General features: G+C 40.8%; 1 protein-coding gene across 3 annotated transcripts in view; it reads left to right on the forward strand.

The window, feature by feature from the left end:
* nlgn3a (neuroligin 3a) overlaps positions 1–16707 on the forward strand; it is a 133715-nt gene that overhangs the window by 15581 nt on the left and 101427 nt on the right. For 2 of the 3 annotated variants that reach the window (XM_085291318.1, XM_085291326.1), the window contains exon 2: positions 7675–8384. In XM_085291318.1, coding sequence (XP_085147444.1) covers positions 7913–8384 — 472 coding nt within the window. In that variant the 5' untranslated portion in view covers positions 7675–7912. Of the gene's footprint in view, positions 1–7674; positions 8385–9463; positions 9524–16707 lie in introns of all 3 variants that reach the window. The other variant, XM_085291310.1, reaches the window with a different exon arrangement.

A 16707-nucleotide genomic window follows, 5' to 3' on the forward strand; every position in this document is an offset into this window, starting at 1 on the left:
CACAGCAGTTCACATTTGAAGCAATGGTCATAAACTTACACTTGCTTTATATACGTAGTGCCATGCCGGTACTGTTCAGGTTCCTTGCTCTTGCCTGAATTTTATTAGGAAAGAATCCCAGAAGGCTAAAAATCCATCCTCTTTTCCACTGTAAGCCAGAAATTGATGTTTGTGCTGCCATGTTATACGTGCTGTCCTCACAGTGGAGGAGATGAAGGAAGCTGTTTGAAATATCTGCTGAATTCTCCTTGGTATGCTCGAGTGGTTCCTCATGCGTTAAAGCAAGCCCAATCACATGAGTTTTCCACTTCACAGATGTAAGATGATTTGACCAACTACAGAAAACAAAACATTCAGAAAAATGTTCGTTGTAGTAAATTGGACATCCCATGGTTGCATTTCTAATGCACTGATTTACTTAGTCAAGTAGCTAAATGACTACCCACCAACCACCTAAATGAGTGATTACATTGTTTTCTACACCAAAATTATAAACACTCAACAGGCATTTTGCGATGTTCCCCTTTTCAGGTGCTCAGTGAAACAAAATCAGCCAATCAGAGGCAACTCAGTGCATTTAGGCGTATAGATATGATCAAGACAAAATCCTAAAGTTCAAACTGAGCATCAGAGTCAGGAAGAAAGGTGATTAAAGTTACTTTGAATGTGACTGTTCGTGCCAGCAGTAGATCAGCAGCTGCTAATGAGAATATGTTATGTTGTGTGATCAGCAGATCTACTGGGATTTTCCCACACAACTATCTCTAGGATTTACAGAGATTAGTAAAAAAAAGAAAGAAAAGAATATCCTGTTTTCAGAGCGAAAATGTCTTCTTGATGCCAGAGGTCAGAGGAGAATGGCCAGAGTGCATCAAGCTAGGAAGCTTGGTCTCAAAGCAGTTGGACTACAGCAGCAGAAGAGCACATTAGGTACTACACCAGTAAGCTAAGAACAGGAAACCGAGGCTACCATTGCCACAGGCCTCATAAAAGTTGGGCAAAAGAAAACTGGAAAGCATCCCCCAATAAGTCACGATTTCTGCTGCAACATTTGGATGGTAGTGTGAGAATTTGGCATCCATCCTTGTATCAACAGCTTAGGCTGTGATATGATGGTATGGTGGTGGTGGTATAACGGTATTGGGATATTTTCTTGGTAACACTTTTGACCAATTAATACCAAGTGAATATCATTTAAACACCACAGCATACCTGAGTATTTTTGCTAATGATGTCCATCCCTTCATGTCCCCTGTGATCACATCTTCTAATGACTGCTTTTGGAAGCATAAAGCTCCATGTCACAAACCCCCAAACAACCGCAGACTGGCTTCCTGAAGATGACAATGAATTCGTTGTACTCAGCTGTTATCAGATCTTAACACCTTTGCGAGGTGGTGGAATGGGAGACTGGTATCATGAATGTGCACCCAGCAAATCTGCAGCAAGTCTGTGACTCGTTCATATCAATAGGGTCTAAAAATTCTGAGAAATGTTTCCAGAACTTAGGTTAAATCTATGTTATAATGAATTAAGGTTGTTCTGAAGGCAAAAGGAGATCTGAATGAGTGAGATGTGCCTTGCTAGTAAAAGGGATAGTGACGAGTATAATATGTGTTTTTAGAATAATGATAAGCATTTAAGTGTATGTTGCATATTGCTAATGAGAATATGTTATGGTGTGTGACTTTGCCTGCAACAAAGGCATCTTCAACTTATAAGATCAACCTTAATACGTAATTACACAGTTATGCAGTGAAGAGTGAAAAGCATTATATAAACAAAATCACAGGATTTTAATTATTATTGTTACAGTCATTACTTAACTGAGGCCACCTTCATCTTCTGCTCTTTGGTAAGCAATGCTATGAAACTGTGTTGGCAGGGTGATGGAAACTGCACACAAAAGACTTTGTCAAGAGAACAGATCTCTCCCTGCAATCGGCATCTGTGGGAGCTTGGATAATGAGTATGCCATGTGTAAAGTCTTAATGTGTTTACATACAGCTAGATTAGAGACGGACCCAATACTTGCCCCTGCGGTTTCTCAACGAATCCCTGTGGGCTTCTTGAGTGATTAGCTACTTTAAGATTTTTCAGTAGGAGTGTCTTGTGGGACTCTGTAGGGGATCAATAGGAGTTGGGATGATGAACTGTTTGGGAAAGTTACGTATATATCATTTTTTTTAAATGTAAACTCCTCCGTCCTTTCCCATCTAATTGAGATGGTTAGCTCTGATTAATATTCCTGTACCCCCACATATTGTTTCCCACATCATATTACTTACTAAACTGTATCTGACACTGAGAGGCATACACACACACACACACACACACACACACACATTCAAGTGAAAGAGAGAGAGGGAATATAGATGTAAGAATGGGCTCTCTGCCTCGACTCGCAGCTTTAAAACTTCTAGATCAAATCTGTCCCTATCATTTAAGTCTCGAAGAGCAAACAGTTGTTTCAAGCACCGTCAGCAGTTAACAGAATGGCCATTATTTATTTGCTGTGCAGCCGCAGAATTCATCTCAACACATGCTCACCTGGAATCTGTCTTTATTTGGCTTGCCAAGCCGATCTTCCTGCGTTACTTTGGCTGCTCGGCTGGTAATGATAGTCATGGACACCTTTATCCAGCACTTAGGAGAAGGGGTGGAGACGCACAGCTTAGCAGGTGGCCACAGCCGCACCATTGTCGTCTCCCATTTGCTTCTTTAAAAATATGTCAGCATCACCGCGGTGATTAGCAGTCAGTATGTGCCGCATTTTTGTCCTTGATTTAGTGCCAAATCTCCTAAGTAATAATGACTGCACAACTCTGTGTCTGACGAAAAAAGGAAGAGAAGGGAAGAGTGGCCCCTTATTGGGGCGGTCGTGGCTCAAGAGTTGGGAGGTCGCCTTGTAATCGGAAGGTTGCCGGTTCGAGCCCCGGCTTGGACAGTCTCGGTCGTTGTGTCCTTGGGCAAGACACTTCACCCGTTGCCTACTGGTGGTGGTCAGAGGGCCCGGTGGCGCCAGTGTCCGGCAGCCTCGCCTCTGTCAGTGCGCCCCAGGGTGGCTGTGGCTACAATGTAGCTTGCCATCACCAGTGTATGAATGTGTGCGTGAATGGGTGGATGACTGGATATGTAAAGTGCTTTGGGGTCCTTAGGGACTAGTAAAGCGCTATATAAATACAGGCCATTTTATTGCTCACTACACTGGTTCCCAGCAGGAGCCTTATGATGCCGCAGTTTGGTTTTGACATTTTGTGAATGTTGTTTCTGAAACATGCCAATCTCATTGATTTAATATGGCATGCTATTTTTGTCGAGCCCAGGAGCTTATGTAAAGAGTGTGTCTGTGAGCTAACACATGCACAGTGCATACATTCATCACTGATTTTGGTGTGTAAAGATCCCTTGCATATTTGAAACAAACATGTGTAAGCAGACCATTTAGAGAGATATGTATTTTCCACAGTATTGAAAACAAAGAGACCAGAGAGTAATCCTGTCATAAAAAGAGCTTGTCTGAAAAAGTGGCCTTAGCATCTTTTGGTAGCACAAATCAAAGGTGAAGACAATTTTAACAAGTTCAAGCTAAAGTTACCACCTGGATACTTTGGTCTGCTTTCCATTATATTGACTGTTCCTTAAAAGAACAAGAGTTTTGTCTATAAAATAGGATTAGCTCATTCAGTATAATGATTTAAATGTCCGCTCATTATTTATTTACTTATTTTGCCCATCCTTTCGTGACAATGCCAAGGTATTACAATGATTTACATAATTATCCAGGTAGCACACAACATTGCTGTTCGTTGATAGACAAGCTCTGCCTGAGTTTTTGAAAGTTTTCCAAATGGCATAGGCTCCAGCCCCCGTGCAACCCTGAATTTGATAAGTGGCAGAGGATGGATGGATGAATGGATGGATGGATGGAAAATAGTAGCACTCTGTCTTAGATTTTTGCTCCTCCCTCTGGTTGACCATGAGCATGTTATGTCACACGGGTAATCAAATGTGCAACTCAGAGAATCTGAGTTGAATTGGCTATCTTCGATTGATGCTTTAAAACACTGACCTTCAGTGGGCTGCCCTAATCATTTTTTTGCATCGCATTACATTGTCCCTCGGTTTCCATGTAACAGCGCTGCATTTGTAATCACTGATTACACCCTCTGAGGTCGGGATGGCTCACTTCATTTGAAGTTAGATGTTCCAGAAGACTAATGCAGCTTTTGTTAATGCTTTTGTTGCAGACTAGTTACTATAATAACAGAGTGTGGCGAGTCAGATGCCCCATCTACTCAGAACTCTTATTGGTTCCTTTTTTATCAGAGTCCATTCAGCCTCTCTCTAAGGGATGTCGGAGCGTAGGAGTACATTTGGCTCAGACTTTTATTGCGATGCAGAAATCTCTCTGCTGTAGGAGAACAAAGGGTCTTCTACAGTAAGTGTGCATGGCTCTGGACTCAGACCAATATAAAGAGAAATAAAATGTGTTTTTTTTTCTCTTCTATACATGAGATCTGTACTCACATGATGCACCAGTGTGGCCATTTTGAATAATGCTAAATATGATTTGGACTGCCAGAAATTTCGCATGTCCCATTAATCAGTCACTGGAGAATTGGGGAGGAGGGTGTTTAATGGCATGTACTTGGTGGAGTGCCGTCTTGCATTAAGGGCTAATAACCTGACTTAGAGTCAGCACAGCACCCACCTACCCATCCTCCCCCCCTCCTTCCGCCTCCATCACTCCAGCTGTATTTATTACGGGCTGCAAGGCCACAGTGATGAGACGATCAATATTTCTGGGATGATGAGGGAGAACTCATGCAATCGCTCTCTCTCTCTGTTTCTCCCTTGGCAGTGCTTCAGCAGGTAGAGAGATCAAAGCCGAGGACCTCTGAGATGCTGTTGGAGAAGAGACTGATGAAGTCCTCTGTGCTGTGTGTCCTCTAAACACACACACTCCATCACAGTGTCCTATGTCCTTGCTATGTCCTGATTAAAAAGTTTGACCTGATGTATTTTATCTTGACTAGAATTAGTCCCATCACTCCTATTCTCAGACGGTGTGAGAAAATCCAAACAGAAAATACTTCATTTAAAATTGCGATGGAAAATTGACTATCTGTGTCTGCAAATGTGTGAATGGATGGCCTTTATGAAGCCTCCTTTGTCAAGCATTTCTGTTTTTTCAGGGAATCAATATGTGGAGCTTTTTTGTGGCATAACTTGAAATCAAACACAAATCATGTGCAATTGAAGCAGAAACTGTTTTTGAAAAACAACCTGACATATAGGCCTGGTCATTAGCTTTCTGTCATTAGAATTTAATAGTACTTAAATACTTAGCTTTAATGCAATGTATCCTGCCGTTATGAAGATTAGAATACTAGGAAAAATCTGTTTTAGAAGTAGTTTCATTGGTATTTATTTGACCTTGTGGTAATTTAAGAGTATAGTTTGTGGTGCTTTTGTTTTTTTTAAAGGATGTCGACATTTTATTGGTATTAATAGGCTGAATATGAATAAGGTGGAGTGATTGTTAGACATACAGCAAATTTATTTTAGTGTATCTCTAAAATATATATCTATATAGTAGGATTTTGCACAAGGCTGTTGTGTTAAATAGACAACAAATCACTTTTAAAAACAGGAAAAAATATCATCAGCAAGCTGCTGTGCATATTTACGGTATAATGCACTATTTTTTCTTCGGCGAACACAAGAGCAAACGTTAAGCTTAAATAATTTATTTAAGTGCTGTTATTTTGAGTTTAGTTGTGTTTAAGCTTTAATTACTGGAGATGCAGAGCATGGTTTCTTGGTCAAGAAAATAAGCCACAATGACCAAAACACTTAGCAGTTGGTTAGTTCTCGTCTTGAATATGGCAGCATTCCCATAACGGTGCAGTGTAAAGAGCGGAGGGAGTGTAGCGAAGGTGATTTCTTGTCTTAGTTCAAGTACATGTTATTAGATTTTACAGTAATAAACTTTTCTGTATGGTTGCAAGCAAGCTATCAAAACTATAATGTTAGACTTGTATTGTACTGTGATTTTTCTATTCTTTTACAGTTATAAGCTGTTGATATAGAAAACAATAACTGCAAAATAGCAGTTCAAATTTGATCGCTGTAGCTGCTGGTGCTTTGCTGTTAGTTAATGGGGAAATTTGTAGTTTTTATTTATCATGCTTTTGCAGGTTAGTTCTTATAGTGCTGTGTTTTAACAGTATCTGATTATGTTCAAGTGTTTCACATTAGCTCGGCCTTTGAATGCTGTGGAATTGGTTTATTGCAGGTCCATGTCTTGTGTAAAATTTACATAATAAACAAAATGTTTTATATAAAACACAAACACACACACACATATACATATATATACATGAGTGAAGTGAGATAGGTTTTCTGCTTCTGGTACAGGGATCCTACTGAGCAGTGACCCGACTTTGCCAGATTGGCTTTTTTTTAATTTTGAAGCCTTTTCCACCCCCCCCCCCACCCCCCCAGCAATGAATACCTTTTAGTCCCCACACTGGATATGGATGGGTTTTTTTCGTGTATTATCATTTAACAGGGACTCTGTGTGCCACAATCTCTGAGCAGAATTGTCCAGCACACATGTTCCATTTATCCAAGTGTTATTGAAAGTGGCCTGATTTTGAGTATTTACTAAATATGTGCATGCACGTATGCATTATGTTTTTGATCTGAAGTGAGGTTTTGCATATACAACTAAGCATATAGATTTCACCGGCAGACTGTCTGCTGATCCACAGCTGCGGCGGATGGTAATAGCTGCCTAGCGATAACAGCACCTCCAGAAACGTCAGGATTGGTTTCTCTCAGCGGTTAGGTGCCCTCCAACGGCTGCTGATACATTATAAATCATTTACACAGTCATTTTGGAATGCAATATCCTCCTCTAAATGCTGGCTTTTCTTCTCCATTGTTATTAGAGCAAACTCTGCAGTAGGCACACAAGGTTGAGAGGGACCCTAAGCCACAGAAATTGAAAATTGATCAAGCAGCGTGGGAAGGTGTTGTTACTGGTTCACCCTGGTACTGTTGATTAGCATTTGCAGCGCTGTCACTGGAGGGACCTGCTGCCTGTAGCGAACATCCTCCCCTCCCCCCTTTTGTGTTCATCCCAAAAAGTGATCTCTTGAATAAGCAAACAATGAGAATGACATTTAATTTATAACTTGTGCATAACTACTCCAAAGGGCTACGCAGTGAAAAGGCTGCCAACATTAAAAATGACATGAAATTTTTAGCGTGTTATTATGCGTGTGTGACTCCCACTGCTAGTTTTACCACTGCCTTTTGTCTAAATATTAACCGTTAATATAAACGTCAGACTGTAAAGTAGAGAATAATTACCTAATGACAGCTGATGGCTTTCACACTTCAATTGTCCTGTTAGCATTATTTGGTACATCTTGACAAGTTACCCAACACTTAATTGCAATATCCAAGTCAAAGACAGGTTCTTGATTATATGGATTGATGATTGCACTAAGAGCTCTGTCATGTTTATGTGAGCTTTTTTTATGTCATGACTAAAAAATAAAAAAGGACTCAAAAAGTGGATAAAAATGACTGATTGAAAATGGGAGCAAACAGGTGGATTTTCAAGTAACTGTCATTAATTTTTCTGTCCTTTTTTTGTAGCACTGGTTAGAAGATCCGACGAGCAGAGGAAGGACAGTGAATAAGGACCTCGCCACAGACAGGAACTGCGCAACTTTTGACTGTCTCATCTGTAAGCTGGTGGGCTCCAGTATCCCAGCTGATGACTGTCCCTCAGGTGCCTGCACTACTGGGCTGAGTGGGAAGCCTGTGCATTTGCTGAGGGCGGTGCCCTGGCTTGTATGTTGGTCACTTGCACTTGTACTCGCTCACAAGGACCATGTGGTTTTCTCCCGGGAGAAATCGTTTCCCCTCGCAGAACTGGCACGGTGCCTATAATTGCACCAATTTCAGCGTGTCCTTGTGGGTGTTAAGTTTTTGTTGGTGCTTTGCGGCTGTGAGTGGTCAGAACTACCACCCCACTGTGAACACACAGTATGGGAAACTCAGAGGGGTGAGGGTCCCCCTGCCTAGCGAGATTCTCGGGCCGGTCGACCAGTATCTGGGGGTTCCTTACGCTGCCTCCCCCGTGGGAGAAAAACGCTTCATGCCCCCGGAGCCTCCATCTTCCTGGTCAGGAATCAAGAACGCCACCCATTTTGCTCCTGTCTGCCCTCAAAATATACACAATGCCGTGCCAGAGATAATGATGCCGATATGGTTCACTTTCAACCTGGATATAGTTACCACATACATACAAGATCAACATGAGGATTGTCTTTACCTAAACATCTATGTTCCAACAGAGGATGGTGAGTGTGTCGAGTACACAGGAAGAAACCAAACCTCTCCTCCTCTTCTTTCCTGTCTCTGCTTCCCACTTCCTTCTGTCTTCTTCTCTAAGATTTTGTGCCACCTTTGTTTTTTGCGCGAAGCATGAACCGTTGTTTAGCGCATGCTGTGTCCGTGTCCATCATACGACATCCCATCTTGACTAGATCTCTCATTTAGTCTTTTCATCAACTCTCCCCTTCCATGCCACTGTTAGAGGTTCCTCTTTTGATGACTAAATGACTTCTTAAATATGACTTATTGAGAAAAATAAATAAAGAAAAACGAAATCTAATCAGACATGAAACAGATTGGAAATACTCGGTGCACCTTCCTACCCTCACCGTCTTGATTGTTCTGGGGATATTAGCAATTAGTAGCCTGCCTCATAAGTGAATGATCTTCTGTAGGGTTGGTGAAATATTCTGTCTGGTACATGAGAGGCCTGTGGCATCAGCCTGACCTATGTAAGACCCTTTACTCTCCTTTCTACTTCCAGTTTGTCTTTCCACAAAGAGAAATGCAAAAGGAGACTTTGTGCAAAAAGGCAAACACAGATTGGGAATTTGTGAAGACTGACATTGCTAAAAGTGTTTGATTTCTATATATCTCTTTTAAACAGACCCTATTCTTTATCACTTGAAGGAGAGCCACACAGGAAAATGGGCTTGAAATGTTAAGTGCTCTGAGCGTCGCACATACAACGTCAAATATCACTTAACAGATTCGGATGTGAGCTCCAATATCTTCCAAAACCTAGCCTCTCTGCCTTCCGTGTGGTCGTAATGGGTCTTAAATAGAAGTGCATGTGAATATGGGCTTCTTGTGTCCCAGGGTGCAGCAAATTCATTCCACCATTTTGGAATATTTCTGCAGCAACACCCCAGTTACTTTTTCAAAAGGTCCTCTGTTGTTCTTGTTGTTGATGAAGACCGGGAGGGTGGGAGGAGGAGGGAAAGAGGGAGAAGACGGGTTCTAACTCAGTCTGAGTTGTTGCATGTCACATGCGATCTTTTCCAGAGCTCTCTGTTATTTTGTAGTTTTTCCATTCATTTTACAGTCAAAAGAATATCCAAGGAATGTGCCAGGAAACCCAACAAGAAAATGTGTAGAAAAGGAGGTATGTAAAAAAAAAAAAAAAAGAAAAGAAAAAGAAAGAAAAAAGAAAAACATGGAACGAAAGGGAGGAATTGAAAGAGTGAAAGAGAGAGGAGAGTGATGGGTGCATCCTTCCAAAGCCGCCAATATCACCACCTATCAACTCCCAAATCAAAGTGCTAATTGGGATGAACATGGGACTTGTGACTCAGATCAACCTTGACATGAGTGTGAAAGATGAGTGAGTGGCTGTGCTGTGCTGCATGCCTGTGTGAGTAAGTGTGTGTGTGTTTAGGTTGTTGTGTTGTTTAAATGTGCGAGCTAAAGTCAAGGAGTAAAACTGCAGGTCTTCAAATAAGCGGCAGAATTTTTGTTCAGCGATAGATTGTGATGTCTACTGATAACCTGTGTTTTTTTTTTTCACAACACTGTGTGGATTGTTCATGTCTAAAGTGCATTTGTTTAAAGGTAAATACAACTGTTGATTAAATCAGAAGCATAAATGCCTTTTTAAATGAATATTATTATTATTTTAAACTATCCCTGAAATGTTAATTTGCTACTACAAGGAACTTGAGTCCCGTTTCAGACAGCACTTAAGCGGCTTATTGAAAGTATTCGTCAAGCACGACACCTGAAAGCACCCCAGCATCAGCGGTTGATTTAATTTTCTACAAAAAAAGTGTAACGCCACCTCTATCTCAAATTGATTATTCCCATTGTTCAAATAAGGGGCGGTGGGGTGTTTTACTGGCACGACAGCTTTGATCTATCCGTGTAGCAAATGGCCTCACGCGCAGCCACGGAAAAGCACATCACAATTTTATTAGCAGCGGCTAAAGCACAACCACTCTTGACAAAAGAGTGTTAATTTTCCCAGCTTTCCCTTAAGGCACCGGGGGCCCTTCCAGGTAGCCTTAAAGTTGTGATCCTGAGCATATCTCGCTGCACAGTAAAGATTCCGTTTCAGCTGGGAGACCTCTGCTGCTGATTTCCACGGAGACAGGAGACAGCTCTTGGCCTCACTCTGTGCCTCGTACATTCAGCTTTGGTAAACCAATTTTGTTCGAGACAGACTAGCCCTTCAGGCAGTTCTGCTTCTGAATTAGTCCCAGTTGTGGAATATACACAGAAATATCTATTTAATATTCCCCTTCCAGTTGGAATTTTTCAATTATCTTCCCCGTGTTTGGTAATGAGAAAATGGTTTATCATAAGTTTTATATGTTGGTTGTTCTGACATATTATTGTGCAGAGAGCTGACTGTTGTATAGTTCCTCTGTTGTTATAAACACAAAGTTCATCATTTTCAGTCTCCATGGAAACACTTTATATGAGATTCACCTTTTTTTTAAACTGCTTCCACTAATCATAGCTTTTGCTGACTCACCCAAGAAAATGGAGCATAATTCATTCTTACCAGGCACACTTTGGTTTCGGTCATAATAAAATAAATAAATAAATAAATACTTCCAACAAGGGCGTTTTTTTTAAAAATTGGAATTCGAAGAGGAAACAGTTCATGAGTCATGTGAATGATAATATATATTTTTAATTGTTGTTTTTTAGTTCCTACTTTTGGTTAAATCCTCTCTGTAAAATTATAAGTAAATACACTATAACCAAGTGTATCTCTGTGCATGTACACAGATATACACACACAGGGTTTTATGTTTTTGCAGTACAGACCGGTATAATGCAGTAGAGTCATACACACTGTTCATATTCAGTACCAATAACGTCTCCACTACCAATTTTCCAATCTGTAACCGTAACTGATTTTCAGAAAGAAAAATGGTGATTCTGGATGAAATGGTTGTGTGATTGTTGCCAAGCAACAGTATGCAGTTGTGACAGGAGCTGAGTAAAAGGCATGAAGCACCTTTGCTGTAGTGGTGATGCTGATCAAGTGAGAAAAGTACAAATCCCTAATCGGATGTGATCATAATAAGATTCCTGCGTGCATGAGGTAAAGTCTTCCCATACGATGACTCAGAGAGTGTTTTGCATAGTAAAACCACAGTGAAAAAAAATAATGGTTAAATAAGAGGTTATACAATTCAGTTATAAGGGATTCATTTCCAGCAAACAATAGAGAAAGCCTATCATATGGATTCTGCGCCATTAGCGTCCTGCAGAGCATTGTGCAAGTAAAACATCTGATGCACTGATATCAAAGCTGCAGCTCATTTTCCTCCATTAAACAGAGGGAAAGCCTTTAAACCTCTCTAGCAGTGCCCTGAACAAAGATCAAAGAAAGACTCCTTAAATAAAAAAATAACATAAAGCTCAATACAGATTGCACTAGCTGTTTATTTTTTCAATACCAGCATGGTTGATTGTTAGAGAGAGCGCAGGTTTTGCAGCTAATTTTGACGGGGCTAATTCACCAGAGCGTTTCTCTTTGTTCATAAACACTCTGATGTTTGCACTGACCACAGTGTTGCTCTAGAAGAGCAAGCGAGAAAGACAGAGATGGTCTCTGCCCTCTACCACAGCACCGCACATCCAAGATGTCCGAGCAGGTAGCGTTTGAGGTCATGTGTAGGTGATCTAATGTGCAACATCAGCACCGTAGCCCACTGCTCACTCGCTCTCTCTGATGTGGCCTTACAGCACGTACCGAGAGCATGGAGCAGCGACGGTGCTGGAGACACTGGAGCCTTGGTTATATCACTCAGTCATTTTCCTGCTCTGAGTCAGAGTGAATGGAGTGAAGAGGAGGGTAATGATGTGCGGGGACACAGCTAAGCAGTATTCAGCCCCAGAGTGCTAGATTGGCTGCAGATGGGTCAATTTTGTGAGGACAAACCCGACGAGGTCAATGTTTATCTGTAAAAGAGCTTTGCATTGAGAAATTGATCGACAAACATGAAAAAAAAAAAGACCTGTAAATTCACATGCTTTCAACGAGGTGGAGTTCTGGTTATAATACGCTCCTGCTGCGCCGTGCGCTTCTTGTTTGTATAATGCTCACATTATTTCGTACCAGGTTTTACAGCGTGTCGCTTTCATTGCTTGCAGCCTGCCTGTAAAACTCGTCCTCAGAGTCCTTCATGCTCACGTCTCTGTATAACGCTGATTCTGAGAGACACTCTGAGATCAACCTTTCCGACTCCTAAATTCATCCCTCATCATGAGTCCATTTGAGATAAGTGCAGCAAAATCTGTTGTACTTTTTGGCTTGATTTGGACCACTCAACTATCATTCCTATGTAGCCCTCACAGGCAGCAGGCTGCCATGTGTTACTCAGCTCAGCGCCAGTACTGAACAGTCCGATCGGTTGCCAAACCTGTAGATTAACTACCCCAGAAGAAACATGGTACAGTTTTTTTTCCATCTTACCAGATGACCTCCAGATGCTAGAAAGATGTGAAAACTGTATAAGAGCCCCAGTCCTGGTTAGACTGCAGCAGGGCCGCAGCAAACAGTAACACACCATGGTAATCCTGTTGGTTGGCCGACTGTGCTTGCCTCGAGGAAGGAGGGGCTGCTCCCTGAGTGCTGCCGAGAAGATCTGCACGCCAAGCAGACAGGGCGAAAACTTTCCAAGAAAACAAGAACAAATATTGGCTTGTGTGATTCGAAAACAGAGCAGATGGCCCATGTTTTTGTTTTAGAGAAAATTGCTCCTATGATCTTTTACAATTATCTATCTGGGATGTTTGATGACCCCAGTGAGGGAAGGCTGTTGCCGGCCAGCAGATGCAATCGCGCTGACTTGAGATGCAAAGCATGACCTAAGCAGGAAGTTCCTATTCAGTGGCCTCCTGCTGCTGTGCTGTCCAGCTTCCCCAGTCAATCCAAGGCTCAATATCTCTGTTCTGTTCTTTGTTTATCCCAAATTAAAAAGAAATGGTGGACACAGCCTGTGGAGTCTTAAAGCCCATTTAAAGAGGAAAAAACAATTTGTTGCATCTCCTATCTCTTGTTAAGATAGACCGAGCTTCCACAGCCCCTCGGATTTCCTCTTAAGTGTGATAAATTATTCACACGCATGTCCCTGGCCACACTGTGACATATAATGTTACACGTAAAGAATTCAGTCTTCCAAATTTGGTATCTTAAAAAATTGAGCAATACTTTCACACATATCATGCATTTGTAATTGCGCACCTGTCTGTGTGTTTGGGAGGGATAAAGAGATTAATGGTGCCTTGCGGACTTTACTTGTAAGCAAGCACCACAATGCGTTGCTATTTGTCTCCTTGAGGTGTAAGATAAATATTAAGGGGAATTTATGATTTTTAAACATTTAAAATGAACCATTGTTCACATTTACACTTGCTTGTTAGCTTGCGGTCTTCATCTTTACTGCCTTCGCAGGGCTGGAATTGCAGTGCACACGTACTCGTGTGTAGGGACGTATAGTGATACGAATATATCCAGCGATACCAGTGCCGTTATTGATTTTGCTTACGGGTGTGTTTATTAATTTCCATATTGATTCCCCATTGTGTTAGGTTGCATTTATACTCAGAAACCCGCGGCCTCTGTGAAACTTGTCCCTTTCTATTATGAAGCTGTCGTCGGGCAGAAAGACAGCTTGCTGGCCTTTATTTGTTTTGGGAGTTTTTTATTTAGTTATTTATTTATTTTTGTCAAATTTTTTGGAGCAGCTGAATCACAGTGTGAGTTTTGGCTGTCCTTTACAGCAGGATTACAGCCTCCTTAACCTTTTAGCTGCATTCTCCATCATTCTCTCTTATGTGTCCCTCCCAAGCTGTGCCTTCACCTCTATGTAGGAAGACAGATTGAGGGAGATGAAGACAGACAGACAGACAGACAGACAGACAGAGAGGGAAAGAAAAAAACAACAGAAAGAGAAAAAGAGAGAAGAACAAGGGAAAACGGCCACCTGAGGATTACAGACTGAATATAACTGCTCTAAATTGTCAAGGCTGCAACATTTCACATTTCACTAAGTCCCTTTCCACATTCTGACCTTTCTGATATTTAACTCCAAGGCCCATCTATTGTCAGCGAACCTTTTTCCAGCAAAGGAAAGGCAGTTAACATTCAGCCCTTCCACGATGTATTGAGTGAATTGTGGATTCAGTCAAGAAGCCTCCAGAGTGTGAGAGCACTCTGTATCTTAATGTCTGCGTGCAAGTGCGTGGGTGTATGTGTACATACGTACGCATGCTTGGGTTTATTCATGTAAAACTATATAGCAAACTAGGCTGTCTTTATGAAATGTTTCATTTTGATTTCCTCCGTGTAACGAGTAAGCCCAATCGAGTGCGATTTCGTTTGAACCCGATTTGATAAATGCGACAGGTTTCTATTTTACCTGTCAAGGAACATGAATAATAGCTGTTATTCTACATGCCTGCCTGTTTTGAAGCAATGCAGGTTTAGACACCTGAAGGCCAGCTATTCAAAAAGGAAACTCGGCACTTCATTGTAGTTTTATTTTAATGGCGCACACTTTTCACTGTGGCATTGCTTCAAACATTCAAGGTCAAGTATAGGATCGCCGGCTGAGTCACTGCAGATGTCACGTATTTGCAGTCCCTGGTAAAGATCCAGCGATTGACACACACACGGGCTCACAGACAACAATTCAAAATGACGGAGCTCACTTGTCGACACCTGTGCCCGTCTTGAGGATTATTACTCAGTAACCTAATTGTTTCAGCATGTCGATAGCAAAGGCGTTCTATAATCACTGTGTTTCTATCATTTATAATTCATAGCAAGGCCTGAAGCTTTTTATTTATTATTTATTTTGTAATTAAATCTGTATTTGTTTAAAGACAAGTAGCCCAAACCAAGTGTCCCTAGAGAGGCCTTTAGGTTACATAAACCCTACAGCAAATACAGAACCCACTGCACAGACTCAACAATAAATAAGTATATATATATATGCACGTTAAAAAAAAATGCAAAGCCTGAGCAGATTGAAGGGACAATACAAAACACAAAGCATGATGCAATATGAAATGAGAATTTCCATCTTTAGAAGCTACAACAAAACCTATTTGTACAAAAGAGGATTTACGGGGCACCTTACAATTACAGCCAGATGCTCCACACACTACTTAGCCCAGAACTCATTATTTATGGGGCTGATATTAGCAAATGTAATAAAATGATGGAAGCGAAACTTATTTCATTTCTTGAGAAGTCGGCGGCGATGATCTTCAGACTAATTTCAAAGAGAAAAAGCAAGCAGCCTCTGATGAGTCTAAATGTTTTTGTTCGTTTGCAAGTTTTCTTGCTATTTTTGGATGCGTCTAAAATCTAACGTTTGAATAATGCAAGGTTGAGATATTTTATGTCTCAAATCTGTTCAATACAGTGCCTATTAATCTTTAGTTTAAACCCATTTATTTTTATTGAGGCCCAAGCCCCGGAAGAATTGTTTTTCATGCTGAGTATAAAACACCAGTTTCCGAACCATGCTGCTGTTAAATGACCGGATTTATGAGCGGATCACCGCCATACATTTAAAAACTTGTTTCAAGACAAGTTTTTGGTAAGTGGGTCATACTGTATATATAAAGGTGACATAATCATCGTCTACTGTTCTAAAGATAAGATTTAAAGATACCAAAAATAAGTTTATATCAGATAAATAAAAACTGGGAGGGTTATGATTAACAATACCACGATTCAATGTGTGAAACGCCTTTTTAAGATCCAGAGAAAACTGCACAGAGTTCTTCACTTTTATCAAATGATGACTTAAGTTGTTCTATAAAAAAAGCAATTAGCAGTCTCTGTGGAATAATTCAGGTGGAATCTAATGGCTGTAGATAATGGTTTGACTCTACTTTCTTCGTGGTGAGCTACAACTTTTACTGAAGATTAGAAAATACAGGTACGATACTAATTGACTATAATTGTATGTCTGATGAGCTGCTCCTGATTTATAAATTAGCATCACTCTGCCTTATTTTAAAAAAAGGTCCTGATGATAATGGAATGGTTGACAAAATCCATAATAGTTTGTTTGTTTTTTTTTACTTTTGTAAAGGTAGTGCACTGGTTTTAAAATAAATGAATTGATTAGAAAAGCACTTATAGTTACCAACCAACTGACCCCCAGTTTTATGTTTACTCATTGTTGGCTGTAGCTGTGTAGTATTTATTTCCTTTTATTGCTGGGTTAGGGCTATGATACTGACAATGAGTTACAGTATAAGCAGCATGTGCCTTAAATCTTGTATAACACGGGTCTCTTACACTGTAGACTTTAT

This window comes from Mchenga conophoros, linkage group LG2, assembly GCF_057382185.1.
Source record: "Mchenga conophoros isolate Kocher_MC1m ecotype Shallow Benthic linkage group LG2, M_conophoros_male_GT1.1, whole genome shotgun sequence".
Lineage (NCBI taxonomy): Eukaryota > Metazoa > Chordata > Actinopteri > Cichliformes > Cichlidae > Mchenga > Mchenga conophoros.